The sequence below is a fragment of the Helicoverpa armigera genome, chromosome 17, assembly GCF_030705265.1.
Source record: "Helicoverpa armigera isolate CAAS_96S chromosome 17, ASM3070526v1, whole genome shotgun sequence".
In the NCBI taxonomy this organism is placed as follows: Eukaryota; Metazoa; Arthropoda; class Insecta; order Lepidoptera; family Noctuidae; genus Helicoverpa; species Helicoverpa armigera.
In genome coordinates this window covers 10937018-10953381 of record NC_087136.1, presented here as the reverse complement: position 1 = coordinate 10953381, position 16364 = coordinate 10937018, and the positions used below count along the sequence as shown (strand labels likewise).

Here is a 16364-nt window from a genome sequence, read left to right as displayed (position 1 = left end):
TACATCCAATATTATATTTGCTTGTTTTTGCAAATTTATTTAAGTATGCGTACTTCCCCCCGCCCTCCCACCGCGTAAAATATAGCTTTTTATTATCAAATTGCCCAACTGCCATGTAGCAATATAATAATGCCCGTGCAATGTGATAAATAATGAAGTTAAGATAGTTATTAATCACTTGGCCCGATAAAGCTAGACATTATTCATAATGCTCGGGCATTATTTATAATGCCCGAATTAATCACTTATACTCCCTATTTTGTATGTAGGTACAGGGAGTACCCTACCTTTGTACCACTCTATGTATCTCATTAAATATTATCCCTATGTAGAATCTTATATACCTACTCACCTCAATACCATTTTGAAATCTGCTTTTTTAATTACCCCAATGTACTCTGTTATCCATACTACACTACCCTATATACTCCAATATGTAGGTACTCCACCTATGTTCAGCCATAAAGGATGGAAGTTCCCACAACCTTTTTTAAGTGCTCCTGTTATTAGGATTTCCAACCATTCTAGTCTTAAACAATCTAAATAACAAGCCACCATCTAAATTAAACTACTTTAATTCTTAACAAATCAAACTAATCAAGCTTTGTAAACATCTGTGTGTTTATAGTTAATCTTCTTGTCTATGCCCAGTAGTTGTCTTATGATGAACTCGGGCAAACGCTTGTGTCTCCATCGTGTGGGCAGTGGGGTGTGGTTGGCTCTACGAATCTTCCCGGCTACATACTTCTCGGCTTCAAACTCGTTGGCCTTCCTGACCATGGCCAGTAAAGAGTTCTGGAAGATTTTCTCCTTCTTTTGACGACGGTGCTGCTTTATCTGAAATAGGGTATTTTAGTCTAGATGAGAAAAAAATTAAAAGTGTATTACAATGATTGTTTAGAGGAAAAGCAATCGGGAAATGTTAGTTTCACTTCGTAAGGTACATAAATATATTTTTTATTGCAGTTTAAAGTTTTTAGGTTTTTTTATCTGTCTTTGAACACTACGAAATGTCGCCGCCATGCTAATGACGACATTACGGTAGTAAACAACTTTTAACCAAGTGTTTCTCATATTTATATCCACTGGTACTTGAATCCATAATTTGTCTGGTGTTTTTACACTAGTGTTCTCACATTCAGAAACAACACACCAACGATACGGAGCATAATTACTCATTATTAAAATTTTCAATACATATCAAAATATGTATTACTAACGTAATGACGTCATGACCAAAAAACAATCATGGCGTCCGTTGTGTGCCGCGTTTTCGCGAAATACGCGCGAAATTTGAAATTATGATAAAACAATTAATTTATATTCGTACATAACGTGAGAAAAAAAAAATATTTTTAATTTTTTAGAGATATATTAAGACTAAAGAATTTATTTAAGATATATTTCAAAAATGCATGTAATACCCTATTGGAAAGGAAAACATTGAGTAAAATGGGTTTGTAACATAGTTCAGTGAAGCCTTGTTTTCACGGTAAACATTTGTATAGCAACGGGTAAAAACTCATTAACTGCTGTCCACATAGCAATATTTTGATACAACTTATTTTAAAAACGATAGTTTACGATAAATAGATGGCTTTATATCAGTAAATAGCAGACAACTCAATACAAACTCAAACAGGGATGTGCTACAACTTATGGATCTACTTTTTTATTATAATATTGCTCAGAAATCAGAAGGTAAAGTTACAAAAAAGTTATAAATGTTTATAAGTTAACATAAGTATTTTAATAAATAATGAATACATACCCTAGCCCAGGTGTACCTCATCTTCTTCCATAGCTTCCTTCTCTGATGTTTCTTCATCTTCTTTCTCCGAATGACTATCAACCTCACTGCATGCATCTCTTCTTGCCGTATAGCTGGCAGACCAATCTCATCCTTTCTCCACTCTTTGTCCAACAGTGGGAGGATAGAACGAGGGTTCACAATCGGTATGTAAGGTATTGGGTCCTGAGTTATCCCATTAGGCTTTCGTTTATCAATAATTTCTACGCCGACGCTCCTCGGCGCAAATGATAGAACTTTAGGATTGCAAACCAACTCATTCTTCGCTTTTACAACGTGAGGAGCAATAGGTTTGCATTCCGATATAGTTTTCAGCGCCGTATTGAGGTTGAGAAGGCGAAATTCTGAAATATTATAATGAAAAATTCAGAATAATATTTAGGGTAATATAACCTCAAATCAGTTGCATACATACGTTTGATGGTATTGTGAAGAGAGTTCATTGTAATGCTTTCTTCTTAATATCTAAAATATTACATAATTCATATAGTACAAGTAAATAGGACGAATTTATTGTTTTTGGAGTTACACAAGTTTAGGTTATAACTTGACACACTGACAGAATTGACATTGTCAACTTGTCAAATGTCAGTGACACTGTTGACATTTGAATGTTGCCAAATAAAGATTGAACGAAGATTTTATATTGTTTTTTATAAATAAATTAAAATGAGTATATGATTGTTCAGTAATTTCAATATTATTTATTTCAAAGAAGTACTTCTAAAATCAATAAATCATTTAATATTATAGTTTTTGAAAACATTTCTTCAGAAACCACAAATAAGTTCTTTGTCGTGGGGTACCCGTGCGACGTCACCTACCACTGCTATAGCCATGTCTCGATCTAAAGGAAATATAACACAATTTAATATAAGCAGTTTATCACAAGTAATATAAGATATTGAATATAATATTCACTTACATTTACTCGATAAACTCTGCGCAGTACCGGATATTTCATCATTAGTAATTTGATCGATCATGTTCATGGAAGTCTTGGCACTGTCTATTTGAAAGCCGTTGGCTAACTGAAGAGCTAGACCCTCAGTCAACTTCGTACAGTAATCATCGTGGATCGCTAGGCTTACTTCTGCAAAAAATAATACACCTACATTGTACTTAGTACTTACACAACTCATACAGAAGACTCCAGCAACTTACGCTACCTCCTACAATCTGTCAAATTCCTTTAATCGATTTTAAACTCTACCTCTACTAATTTAAGGTTCAATGTAGATTAGGTTACAGATAAGATAGCTTGGCGTGAGTAAGTACATACTGCTTACTACAGTCACCATGCAAGGAAGAAACTTACTAAGCCTCTTCTTGCCGACATCAATCTGCTTGAAGTTGAGGTCCCCAACGTTCGTGAGAAACTCGGAGGCTGCAATCGCGACGTTCCAAGCCGTATTTGAGCGAGTTTTTGCCACTATACCTGAGAATAACAATAATGACTACGGTTCATTGATCTTCCAGAACTGCTAAAACGACAAGCATTTAGGTAACTATCATATAATAATCGCAATTATTTAAAAAATCTAAAGCTAAAGTCATACTTATTTATCAATCTGGTAGAGAAGAATACTTAACACTTACCAAAAACGCCAGTATCGGCATAAGATATGTTGAAGGCTCTGTAGGTAGTGTGTACGTCTTCTCCTGACATGAGACCTAGCGGCTGCTGCGGCGTGCGGTCCATGTGGTGGCTGCCATCTTGAACGTTCCCTGTGCCGCAAGCATGCGCGATTATTGAATGCTTCAAGAGAGACCTGTGACAAATTAGAATTTGAAGGAGGTAGATAACACTATAGGTACCTAATATGATGATAGGCAACTTACGGTAAATCACAAGTGCCGCATCCGGGCACCACGACACATATCCAGGTGTCCGTGCAAGGTCCCATGTCGTAGTACTCGAACCCTCGCCGCGCACGCGATTGGACGTGAGGCCTTGAAGGTGGCTTTTCCTGGGGAATTAATTATTTTTAAAGAAACAAGTTTAATTTAACTGGTTTTAATATAAACACAGCATACTAAAAACCCAAAATTAATTCAGCTTACTGAATACCTATAAATAACTTAACCTTTAATGGCAACACTCACTCGTCTCGGCTCTATCGCTTCTGCCATCTTCATGGTTTCTTCAAAGGGAACACCTACGCTAGCCACCGTGCAGTGATCAGTCTTGTAATGATAACTAGTGTAGCTGTTCAGAAGTTCACCAGTTATGCCCTCTATCCTACATTCATGACAGTACATAGAATTGGCGAGTGGGCCTCCCCAACATGCTGTTTGGGCCAAGTCTATTACACGTTGTTGTGGGTGAATGCGGTGCAGATCATCTTTGATCAATGGTTTTAAGTCTTCCATCTCCCATTCTTTGAAGCAATTCCTAAAGAAATGAAGTCATTAGATCATTATAGAATGATTTATGTACTTGGATAATGTAGTTATGGAGAAAAGAGTCATATAGGTAGGCGTCTTAACTCTACAAAGAAATTATGAGACCATTTGCTCTTGATACGTAGATAAATATGTGGGAGCTTTTTAACTTACTTCCCAAAAAGAGGGAGGTTCCATTCATAATCATACCTGAGAACAGTATCCAACAAAAAGCACTTCATTTCGGAGAAGGTAGTGACGGGACACCTGAGCGTGTAGGCTATGGACTGCCTGTCGCTGGTGCACTTCAGCGAGGCTCCTTGTTGAGTCATGTACCGCATCTTTGTGTATCCGGAGAAGGCGCAGCTTGAGGCGCAAGAGGCGGCGCGGATGAAGTGGCTTGCGCCGAGGTACTCGTCTTCCTCGTAGCGGGACCCAGCCTAGGTGAAGAATGTGGGTAACGTGATTTAGAGAGAAGGGGTCTTTATAAATAACGTTTGATCTCATTATAAGTAATTTTAGAAGTGGTCCGACGAGTCAGCAAAGATGCTCTGTGAAGGAGCAACACACGTGTTTCTAACATTTTATTTTTGTGCCTTTAGGCCTTCGTATATATTTTTTTAATGATTATTAGTCCTACGCTATTGTTCACATAGGGACCTAAATTGTGTACCTACGTTTCTAAACTGAATGCGCATTTACCTGGTACATAACAGTGCAGGCACCAATCTGTGCTCCAAGAGGCTTCGCTGCTGCCACTCTCATCCCATTGAGCAGCACAGACCTCTGAACATCCATTGGACCATAGTCTGGTTTACACGTAGGAGACCAGCCTTGGTGACTCACCGAGAACTTTCGTAAGGGAATTCTTAGAAAACTTTTCATGTTGAATAATTAAAATTGCGCGAGATATTTCTTATTGTCAGGTTGTCAGATTTGGGTTGTCAGTAATAAGAAAAAGTTTTGATACCTAGACAGGTAGGATTGTTACAACGAAAAAGTCAATACCTAAATGGATGCACAGGTTAGGAGTTTATAGCCAAGAATTTTACAGCAGGGGCGTTTCATACTTGTAAACTTCTGGTTCATAGACCACTAGATCTGTGCATCTGGTGCAACTTTATCTTACGTGATTGATCATACGGCACCCCTAGCGCGAATATTTTTAGGTTTCGTATCGAGCCTCAGATACGATAACAGAATAAAACGAAAGTGGGAGGTCATAGATAGCTCCTTAATTAACTTTTGACGATACACACCTGAGCAACGCCAATCAGCCGAAAGATCTAACAATCCGACATCCTTGATCGATTTATTTAGTATCTATGCATAATCATTCCAGTGACATTTTTTCGAAGCTCCAATTTCCCTATCAATTAGGTTGATCGATTTTTCGATATGTACCTAAAAATTAATGGAAACTTATCAGGAAACGTTGTTATCGGTGTGATAGTTATAAAGTTCAATTAATCTCGTTATTTATTAAGTTTATTACGTAGATTATCGTCACAAGGTCAGGTTTGCGTAAACAACACATGGCTAGGTTACAGGGTGTATTTTTGAGGGCTGATTTAAAAATTTTTTGTTTAGGGTTTTGGTCAATGACCCATTATGTCATTTTTTTTTCTTAATGGGAGATAAGCTGTTTATGAAACAGAATCTGAAGTAGTTACTTAAACAAGTTAAAATGTTCAGTCATTTATACCGACGTCTATGTCTGAAAAGGAAAGACAGGCCAGAATAAATCCTTTCTCCAACCCTATCTCTTAGGTACTTCAAGCATCCGCAAATGACGGCATTTACCTAAGCATTTCTTGCAGTACTTCATTAAAAAAAAACACCTCTGCTAGACCTGTAATACCTACCCACCTCGCACCACCACCATTAATAAAATTCACAATGAATAAAAAAGATTATGGAACCAATAGGTACCAACGTGTACGGAGCGACATACACTTGGCCACTTACATTTTTGGGCAACCCTAGAAGTCCTCACTCGGAAATTGGTATCCTCCACCGTATAACCGTTAGTCAACCAAATTTTATTTTATACAGTTTTTCAATCACACTATATTATTTAAGCGCCTTTAAACGCTTTTATTTAATATTGCCTTTGATCACTGGTGGCACGTAAAGTAAGGAACCATTTCGTAATACCTAGGTACCTAACTCAATTAGAAGCTACCTATATGCATGTATCTATAATTTACTTTGCTACTATCAATAACTGGCACTCCTCTTCATGTACCTAAGCGATGCTAGTATTGAATACCTAGGTTCTTAGATAAATAGTCAAAACTTCGTAGATTTTGAGTACCAAAGCCCTTAAAACTGTCCTACTTCACTCAGGTAAGCCTAGGTCAGTGACCGCTTTACGATAAAATAAATTACACTTACCTTTCCTGAAGTAGATATATAAGTTAATCCATTTGAACAGCTTAGACAGCATACATAGCAGGATCCATCACTGAAGCCATATTCTTGCTGTTCAACCCAGCCTTGACTTGCGATTTTTGAATTTGCAAGCTCTGTAAGCGAGTCCCTTTCGATGGACTATAAAGCACCACTGCACTCCAGTTGAAGGAACCACTCCACCACCACTCCACCTTCTAGTAAAATCGATGCTCTGGTTAAGTACATTGGACCTTCCGGACCATAAGGTTTGGTTCACTTTCGTATTCCAATCAATAACTATATTGTCAACATTCCTAGTATCAGGAAGTCAAAGTATGAAGTCTCCTAATCCAATTAAAGATATTTTCCCACGATCTAGCTAAAATCGCGGCACGGTAAACAAACAGTGATTTTTGGCAGTTGCAGTATCAACCTATCACTTTTATGATTTAATCCGCACTTGTTATTGTTATGAAAGATAAGTGCGTGCTTTGATATCGGAATCGTGTGACTATGATTTACGGAACAAAAGAGACACTCTTTGCCTCGCGTAGGTTTTCAGGGGAAAACCTGACTCGTGTTTTAAATTTTTGCCCGAATGTGCTACACCGCCACATTTCAATGTGTAATGTGGTAATTCGAAACGGGTTTGGTAGGTTCTCGAATTCTTTATCAGCATGCACTGTTAAAATACCTTTTGCATTACTCGGGAATATAAGTATTTTTCAATAGGTAGGTACATGAAATTCGAAAAACACATTTACCTCGCATGGCGGTAACATTACAAGTACGATTCGATTTAGACAGAAGACCGAGATGTTTGGGAAAAGTGTTCACCTCCAACAGCTAATCCTTATGCCGAAAATTGAAACTGAACTGTATGGAAATAAAGAAACAAGTACTAGTATGTACTTCTCTTGCTCTGCTTAGCTTATTGGCACACATAAAAAGTAATAAATCTTAGCATTCAAGCCTTCATGATAACCAATAGGTACCAACGCAAGCAGGGTGTGATTCATAGTCCTCTTGCAACATGGTCACACTACTTGGGACAATGCTCCTTCAATATTCGCATAGCTATAACATTATTACCTGTTGTTAACTTAAGATAAGCTATCGATGCGCAACACAATAAAAGGTTTCGAGTATTTATATACCAATCAGTGGCACACCCGCTTTAACATCCAAAAATTATCCGCTTAGTCACCGAGACTGAAAAAAATCGTCAAATTCCCGAAAAACCAAAATGAAGGCCGAATATCAAGATGATCCTGAATATCCAAAACTACTGGACAACAACGACAGCCTGGGACACTTCAGACAAAGGTTTTTCCTCAAGAAAGACTACATCTACATGTGCGGTAACTCCCTAGGACTCGCCACTAAGGACGCCGAAAAATGCGTCCTCGAAGTTATGGAGAAATGGAAAGACGAAGGCATCAAAATCTGGATGGTGGACAACAATAAATACTACTTATATTCGAGATACCTCGCCAAGCTCATGGCACCAATAGTTGGAACTGATGCTGACGAAATCGCTGTTTTTGGAGGCACCACTATCAACATCCATCAAGGCATCAGCACTTTTTATAAACCCACTAAGGACAAGTACAAAATATTGGTAGACGACGTCAATTTCCCAACTGACCGCTATGCAGTGGATAGCCAAGTAAGACTGAAGGGCTACGACCCAGCTGACGCCGTCAAAGTTGTGAAAAGCAAAGGAAACTTCATGGACGAAGATGAAATTATAAACGCCATGACGGAAGACGTAGCCCTTGTTTTTCTTCCAAACGTCTACTACAGAACAGCCCAGGTTCTAGACATGGTGAAAATAACTAACGCAGCCAAAGAAAGGGGCATTCTTATGGGATGGGATCTTTGCCATGGCGTTGGAGCTGTTGAAATTAATCTGAAGGAAGTAGACCCTGATTTTGCAATTTGGTGCACTTATAAGTACTTGAATGGAGGTCCCGGGTCTTCTGCAGCAATATACATTAACAGAAGACATCACAAGAAGTTGCCAGGCTTAGCCGGATGGTATGGAAACAAGATTGAGACACAGTTTCTGTTGAGACAGAACTTCGATCACCAGCAAGATGCTAACGGCTGGCAGATTGGTACTCCGAATATTTTATCCATGGCATCCTTGGAAGGCGCTTTGAGGGTAATAAACGAAGCTGGAATCCCGAACATGAGGAAGAAATCTTTGCATATAACTGGTTATATGATGTATCTTATCGAAAAGAAGCTGTCAGCTTACGGTTTCCGTGTAGGTAATTTGAGAGAAGATAGCAGAAGAGGGGGTCATGTATGCTTGGAACATGATGAAGGGTACAGAATCAGTATTGCGTTGAAGATGAGGGGGATTGCGCAAGACTTCAGGGACCCTAATGTGATCAGATTGACCCCAACAGCTTTGTACACGAGCTACGAAGAAGTTTATAAAGTAGTGGAGGTACTTTTGGATATTATGAAGACTGAGAGCTACAAAGAGATCGATAAGAATAGAAGTCTTGTTGTATAATTAGGTATTTTTATGTGTTTCAAATAGTTCCTCATTAATTAAACTTAGCGATTAAGTTTTTGTGTAAATACTTTTGTTTTCTTGTGTAGATAATAAAGTTAAATAAGGTAATTTTGAATAAAACAATCAGTATTTGGTTTTCTTTATATTTTAAATTGAAAATAGGCTTATACTATTTTACTCGAGTTGCAATGTGATTATATCAACATGCCATAAAATTTATCCTATCACAAGTCCAGAATTATATTAGACACATATTTTTGGAGGTTGTTTAACAAAAAAATATTCACACTTATTATAATCACACCACAACGATCCATTTATAAATAAAAAAATAATTATGTATAACAATTAACAAAATGTCAAAACGTCATTCCTTCTCAGTATTGCAGGCCGAAATAAAAAGAATCTATTTTTCAACTAACAACATTTGCTGTGACTTTTCGTACTTACAACTTATCTGGGATGTACAATAGTGAACCCTATTTATTTTTAATAAACCTTAATAATAACAGTTTTTTTTTTCTATTTATCATTATTATTTATTACTATTTACAGTAATTTACATCACAAGAGTATGTTGTATGGTGGCCGATACAACATGTTAATGTTTTCCAACATAAACTAACGTAAGGAACTGATAATAAGACCGTACGGTCCGAAGTCTACAAATACGAGGATTGATTCATCCATGATTTTGAATTTAGAGTATAAAGACTATTACGTAAATCGTCGAAAACTTTGAACAAAACTGAATTTTTCATGAAATGCTAGTTGGAAACATGTCTACTCAGGAGTCCTAATTAACTAACATTACCTATCGCTTTAAACAGACATACAATTGAACTTGGCTGAATTCAAATGCTTTTCTAATATATCTATTTTATTTACAACTACATTTGTGTGTAACATCGAGATATCAACTACATTCAAACCTAATAAGTACGAACTTTACGGGTGGTTTTAACACAAGAAAACCGTGTTTTCCGTAAAATAGGTACCGAACTCATACAGGAATGATGTTAGGAATACTATTACAAACAGGACTCCCGGCCGTCACAATGAAGCACAATTTCACAAAAAAAAAACCGAAAACAATGTTTTTTTTTTCTATTTTGTATTTTTTTAACACTTATATCCCTCTTGGGGGGTTTTTAAGTCAGTAACGAGTGTTACCTCGGTTGGGAAGGTAGAGGGCGTTGGTCGTTACTGTCGAATCGTGGGCAGATTGTTGGGTTGTGTCCACCATACTTGTTTCCGCTCACAGCACGCACGAATGAGTGACAGATGGTTGCGAGACTGACGCTTTGAGTCTCTGTAATAAATGGAAAATATATTGTTAGTATAACATGTATGAATAGTTTTACTAAAACGAACTACGCTTATTCACTACACTACTGGTTAAATTCTACATACATTAGAAAGACAGCTACCACATGAAAAAATTGGAAAAACGTAAAAAAACATCATGACAGTCTAGATAACTTTTAAAACAGTTACTATCAACTATGGACATGCCTAAAAAAATGCTCTTCTAAAATGATTTCCAAACTACAAGACTGATAATCTTGATAAGTATATTATGTAAGAAAAAAATTAAGAAAAAGTCGACTAACTAAATCACATAGAACAGCCATTTTGCGATCTCGGCCAAACAGCAGTCGTTACAACATTCTGTAAAGTAATTCAAACAAAATACTATTTGCTTGTAGTTCTTATAATGTTTGAGTTTGGAGGTTAATTAAAAAAATAAAATGGATATCAAGTTGCTCAAATATTGCACAGTAGCTACACAAACCGGAGAAACAAAATGCTCGGGCCAGTCGTCCATGTCCATGGGGCGGTTACACTAGGCTAGCTACGTACAGTTGTGCAGGCGACAGTCGCGGATGTCTCGGCGGCGGCTACACTACGTACAGTTGTGCAGGCGACAGTCGCGGATGTCTCGGCGGCGGCTACACTACGTACAGTTGTGCAGGCGACAGTCGCGGATGTCTCGGCGGCGGCTACACTACGTACAGTTGTGCAGGCGACAGTCGCGGATGTCTCGGCGGCGGCTACACTACGTACAGTTGTGCAGGCGACAGTCGCGGATGTCTCGGCGGCGGCTACACTACGTACAGTTGTGCAGGCGACAGTCGCGGATGTCTCGGCGGCGGCTACACTACGTACAGTTGTGCAGGCGACAGTCGCGGATGTCTCGGCGGCGGCTACACTACGTACAGTTGTGCAGGCGCACCGAGGGCCAGTCGTCGAGGTCGTGTGGCGCGGGGCGGGCGTCGGGCTGCTCGCGGCGCCGCGACAGCTGCGGCGGCTCCGACCGCGACACGCAGCCCTCGTGGATGTGCACCGACGAGATGTCCGACCCGGGGATCTCGAACATCACTTCTAGGAGCAGGTTTTCCTGAAAAAGAAACAAAAGTTATAACTGCAGTTCCATAAATTCATTGGACAGTAGGTCGAAGTCATGAATCAACACACGGATTTGACAGTATCGACTATGTCTCCAGGCGAGCGCACGCAGAGAACAGCCAGGCATGTCAGGCCAGCCGCGCGGGGCTGCTCGTTATGTAGACGTGCCGCGAGCGAGCACGCGCGTGTGCCGGCGCGGGCGAGGGACCGCGCGCGGCCCCCGTGAGTCGGCTGTGTGTTTAGCTCACAGGCGCCTCAGTGATTTGCCGCGCGCACTCTGAACGCGCACGCACTCTGAACGCACGCCCATTCTGTTTCGTGCCGCGTCCGAGCATAGTAATTATGGATAAAGAACAGTGTTTGAAATTAATTTCCCTCTATGGTGTTTGTAAACACCTGGCTATTTACCAATTTTTGGTACAATTTATTTCCATAAAATTCATATGTGATCTATTTTTAACCAACTTTAAGTAGGAGGTTCTCAATTCGACCGTTTTTTTTTTACATATTTGTTAAGCGTTTACTCTGCCATTTACTAATCGATTTTGATGATTTCTTGTTTGACAACCCTGAAAAATCGAGGGCAACTTTCGAAAATTCTAGGTATAAATAGAGTAAAAACTTGACACTCAGGTGCATGCCTTATAGCACTATTCAACAGTGAAGGTCTGGAGCTGACCTGATGATTAAGTCCAGAGAAGGTCGAGGGAACTCAACAACTGAATATGTAAACTACTTCATGGTTCATAGTTGAACGAGATTTTTGCACTAATGCGGATAGTGATAACTATGCTGACAAACCAAAATAAAACCTTTTTTCAGAAAATAGAGCCGACTTTAAAAAACATTTTAGGTGCATGCTACGCACCGCAACACGTACGTGTGGTGACAAGCATTTGAATACTGTTCTTTAAAAAAAAATAGGAAGTGTAGCGAGTCCAAGCTCTAACATTGGTGACGCCCCGCGCTCCAAGCCAGCTGCGGCCCCCACGAAACACGCGCACAAACTGGCTAGATCCGGGGCGCGGCCGGGTGCAGCGCTCGCCTTACGCCGAGTGCCCACTGCACTGTGCCTAGCTAGATTAGTCCGCGATCCGCTCTGTCGGCGACACCGGGCGCGCCACGACAAAGTCAGGTAAACCTGATTATACGGCTTTTTACACTATTTATTGGACCGCGTACTCGAGCTAGAGTAGTAGTTATTTTTTACTGGCAAATCTGCGATAGCCCAAAAGGACTGTTTTTCGTCAAAATTCTATAAAATAGTATGCTACGATCTACAGTACTTACGCATAAAATTAAATTTAAAAAACACCGACACAAAAATCTAAAGTTTCTTTGTTGCAAAAGTCACAACAAATTGGTCTTCCCACATGATGACTCCAACATCGGCTAGACAGAATATAATCCGTGTACAGAGTACATACCATGATGGCCCGCAGGCCGCGGGCGCCGGTCTTGCGCTCCATGGCCATGGCGGCGACGGCGGCCAGCGCCTCCGTGCTGAACGTCAGCTCGCACTTGTCCATCGCGAACAGCAGCTTGTACTGGGATACCTTAGGAAACCATTACATTGCCATGGTCAATTTTTGAATAGAAGGTGGATCAAAATTGCCCCACGTCCTATAACAATGTGACGTTTCTCAAAAAAAAGATTTAAGCTGACCTTATGATGGAGACGAAAGAAGGTGGAGGGAACTCGACAATCAAACATATAAACTACCTTGTGTTTGCGCTTATATTATTTGTATTGAATAGACCTTTGCAACAGTGAAGGTTTGAAGCTGACTTGATGATGGAGACCAGAGAAGGGCGAGGGAACTCGACAACTGAATATGTGAACGTATGAAGGTGTAAAAAAAATAAATTAGAGAGTATGCCATATTTTTGAGATACGTCACATTCTTATAGGACGTGGGGCAATTTGGTATGGATTGTGATCCGTCTTCTTTATACCGAAGATTTTTTTAAAAAAAGACAAATTTAAGTATCGTCTCTTTTTATAAAACGTAATTTTCTACAACATTTTTTTTTCTTGTGTGCATATCGCTATTGCAATGTCATATGCGTCTCGTGTCAACTAGCCGGAACTGTAAACGCGTGTTGCCGTCACGAAGTACGGCGCCTAACTGAGTAATGACAGCAGTGCCATGTCTCTCCGCCACACCGCTCACGTACCTAAGGCGCGGACAACTAGTTCCGCGCGGACTATACTAGAAAAGTTTTTATCATGATTCGGGAAATAGAACATTGGTAAAACTGTTGAAACTTTATTTCATTGTATAAATAAATGTATAAAATAATCATTTTAGATTGTAACGGTGTAATCAAATGTGGGTAACTCAAACCTATATAAATTATAGTAGTAACTTTTTAAGCAAAGTATTCGTTTGAACTTACCATAGCGTTTTTAGGTTCCGTTAGTATCCGTACAAGCAGATCTTGGTTCAGACTATGGAAAGGTACTAGCACGGGGAATCTGCCCACGAACTCCTGCAAAACGAAATAAAACCATTTATCAAGCTGAGTTTGTTTGAACGCGTTTGTGTAAGGAACTATTTTACGCATTGATTTTTATTGCACTTTATTTTTATTGTAATACTGCGTAATTTTTGGTTAAACTGGTATCCAACCCCAACATAGTTAGGAAAAGGCTAGGCAGATTATTGCGTAATAAATAATAATAAAAAAACGTCGTTCTCGGCGCGGGTAGTACAGCTATGATGTAGTGATATACTCACGGGTATCATCCCGAAGTCGATGAGGTCGCGGGCCTGCACCTTGCGCAGCCAGGCGTCGCGCTCGTCGTTCTCTGCGCGGGCGGAGTCGAGCGGGGACGCGTCGCTGGCCGCCGCCGCCAGCGCCGCGCGGCGCCCGGAGCGCGGGTCCCACGCGCCGAACCCGAGGTACTTCTCGTTGTTGCGACGTTGCACTAGTCTGAGGGGTGAGAGTGTTGTTAGGCTGGCATGATACTAGCGACGGACGAACTATTGCGGGCGGGACAATCAAACATTGCACAGGCAACAGTGGAACGACGGCCACACAAGATCATACAAATTTTTTGGTTTTCTCGCTTGTGTAAACATACTATGTTATGCGCCGGTACAAGACATCACTACCTTGTCGCCCTAAATCACATCACCCTACTGTCGCCATCTCAGTCACAAATTTCCTACCCACAGACTTAGGCCTCAAACTGCATTACAGATATAAAATGAGAGGGCAAACTGAGCATGGACTCAAATAAAATGTAACGTCACTCTCAATCGAATATGACAACTTCTAAAGCTTGAAAAATAATTTTGATGCAAACCTTCACTCGGAACGGAAATTTTATATAGACATTCGGTTTCGATAAAAATGTATGATTAACAGTTCGACATCATTCTAAATTCAACATGGCAACAAATCCAAGATGGCAAACCAATTATTTTTATTGCATTTCTTCAATATGGATATCAAATGAAAAAGCTTGAAAATAACTAAAAAGTAAAAAAAAAAACTTTGAAGATCAACGTAGATATAATAACAATTACCTGTCGAGACCATTATAAGCGCCGCTGGCAACAAACAATATATTGGTGGTGTCGACTTGCACGGCGTCGCCGCGCAGCTTGCGCGAGTTGCGCTCGGGGACCGACACCACGGCGCCTTCCAGCATCTTCAGCATGCCTTGTTGGACTCCCTCGCCTGGACAAACACATTAATACATAAGTCTAATATATACGTGAGGAGTCATATGGTTGACTTTTGGCGGAGACTCAAGGAAAAGGAGAGCAGGAGAGATTTTAAATCTGTTAAGTGGAAAAATGTTATTAGTTGCTTAAAACCCGCTCAGCTTTGGTGGAATCTGACCTTAGAAGGGCAAAAGTAATTGACGATAATTGTATGTAAAGTTACACTAATTACACGGCTCCAAATGGTAAATATTGTAAAGAAAAACTGTCATGAAACTTAGTGACGTGAACATCAGCAAACAGTTCAAAAATGGACTTCATATCCATTATTTGAGGTATATTTTGCAACGTCGCAAAACTGTTGTAAATAAAGCTGTGTCCTCACCTCCGACATCCCTGAGCTGGTGTATGCCGGGCACGGCGCCGATTTTGTCCACCTCGTCTAGGAACACGATGCCTGTCTGTGCTCGCTCAACGCTGGAACAAAAAATGTTTTATAATATAGTCGCGACTTTACAAATAGTCCTAGGCCTTCTAAGGAAACCACCACTAACTGCAGAAAATACACAAGTAACTTAAGGGACTTGACAACGAAGCTAAGACAATGGGCCTTTGTAGAACTGGAGATATTTTTCATAAAATACTTTTTAAAGAGAGTTCTGTAGTATTTCATTTTTAATGCGCCTACCCGAGACTGCGAAATAGTTCCAAAAGTTGGAACATAAAGGAAAATACTAAGTTCATAATTGCTTCACAATCAAAAAAAAGATAGACCCTAAAACGACTACTCTTCACCATTTCCTATGTGTTTTCGGTGAAGTAAAATAACTGACAACTAGTGCTTCACTTACAACGGAAGAAATACATAGCCTTAACCTGACTGAACATACTATCTTTAGATTAAACCATCAATGTACTTCAACTCACTTAAAGTTAGCATCCTGCAGCAGCTTAGCGATGACGCTCTCGATATCCTCGCCGACGTAGCCGGCCTGCGTGAGCGTGGTGCAGTCGCAGATCGCGAACGGCACGTCCAGGCACTGCGCTATCGTTTGCGCTAGGAGAGTTTTACCTGCAAATACAAAAGAAATTGTAATCATTAAGGTTATTTTTTTTTATAAGGAAGACAGACGTGTGTGGCTGCGGAGTTTGTTGCGCC

General features: G+C 39.9%; 4 protein-coding genes across 8 annotated transcripts in view; 1 reads left to right on the top strand and 3 right to left on the bottom strand.

Annotated features, from left to right (window-relative positions):
• Positions 1-557: 557 nt before the first annotated feature.
• LOC110381045 (uncharacterized) lies at positions 558-2386 on the bottom strand. Its single transcript, XM_021341233.3, has 3 exons — positions 2226-2386; positions 1772-2154; positions 558-837 (listed from the first exon to the last, which is right to left on the bottom strand). Exons 1-3 carry the CDS (start codon positions 2251-2253, stop codon positions 598-600), a joined length of 651 nt encoding a protein of 216 aa, XP_021196908.3. The 5' UTR covers positions 2254-2386; the 3' UTR covers positions 558-597.
• Positions 2387-2474: 88 nt separating this feature from the next.
• On the bottom strand, positions 2475-5179 carry LOC110381044 (cytochrome b-c1 complex subunit 2, mitochondrial). Its single transcript, XM_021341231.3, has 8 exons — positions 4898-5179; positions 4406-4635; positions 3917-4205; positions 3653-3780; positions 3410-3582; positions 3129-3248; positions 2736-2903; positions 2475-2657 (listed from the first exon to the last, which is right to left on the bottom strand). The coding sequence occupies exons 1-8, from the start codon at positions 5078-5080 to the stop codon at positions 2581-2583; spliced, it is 1368 nt and encodes a 455-aa protein (XP_021196906.3). The 5' UTR covers positions 5081-5179; the 3' UTR covers positions 2475-2580.
• A 2587-nt stretch (positions 5180-7766) lies between these two features.
• LOC110381038 (kynureninase) lies at positions 7767-9630 on the top strand. The gene has a single exon (XM_021341218.3). The coding sequence runs from the start codon at positions 7836-7838 to the stop codon at positions 9114-9116; it is 1281 nt and encodes a 426-aa protein (XP_021196893.3). The 5' UTR covers positions 7767-7835; the 3' UTR covers positions 9117-9630.
• LOC110381037 (ATP-dependent Clp protease ATP-binding subunit clpX-like, mitochondrial) overlaps positions 9247-16364 on the bottom strand; it is a 28613-nt gene continuing 21495 nt past the window's right edge. The window contains exons 6-14 of one of the 5 annotated variants that reach the window (XR_010277319.1): positions 16133-16277; positions 15591-15682; positions 15065-15218; positions 14270-14465; positions 13929-14021; positions 12956-13084; positions 11340-11520; positions 10733-10790; positions 9247-10431 (exon numbers count right to left, since the gene is read on the bottom strand). Coding sequence is in view for 4 of the 5 variants with exons in the window: in XM_021341216.3 (XP_021196891.3) it covers positions 10737-10790; positions 11356-11520; positions 12956-13084; positions 13929-14021; positions 14270-14465; positions 15065-15218; positions 15591-15682; positions 16133-16277 (1028 nt within the window). In the remaining variant the exon portion in view is untranslated. Of the gene's footprint in view, positions 10432-10732; positions 10791-11288; positions 11521-12955; positions 13085-13928; positions 14022-14269; positions 14466-15064; positions 15219-15590; positions 15683-16132; positions 16278-16364 lie in introns of all 5 variants that reach the window. The other 4 variants (XM_021341216.3, XM_064038897.1, XM_021341214.3 and 1 more) reach the window with 4 other exon arrangements.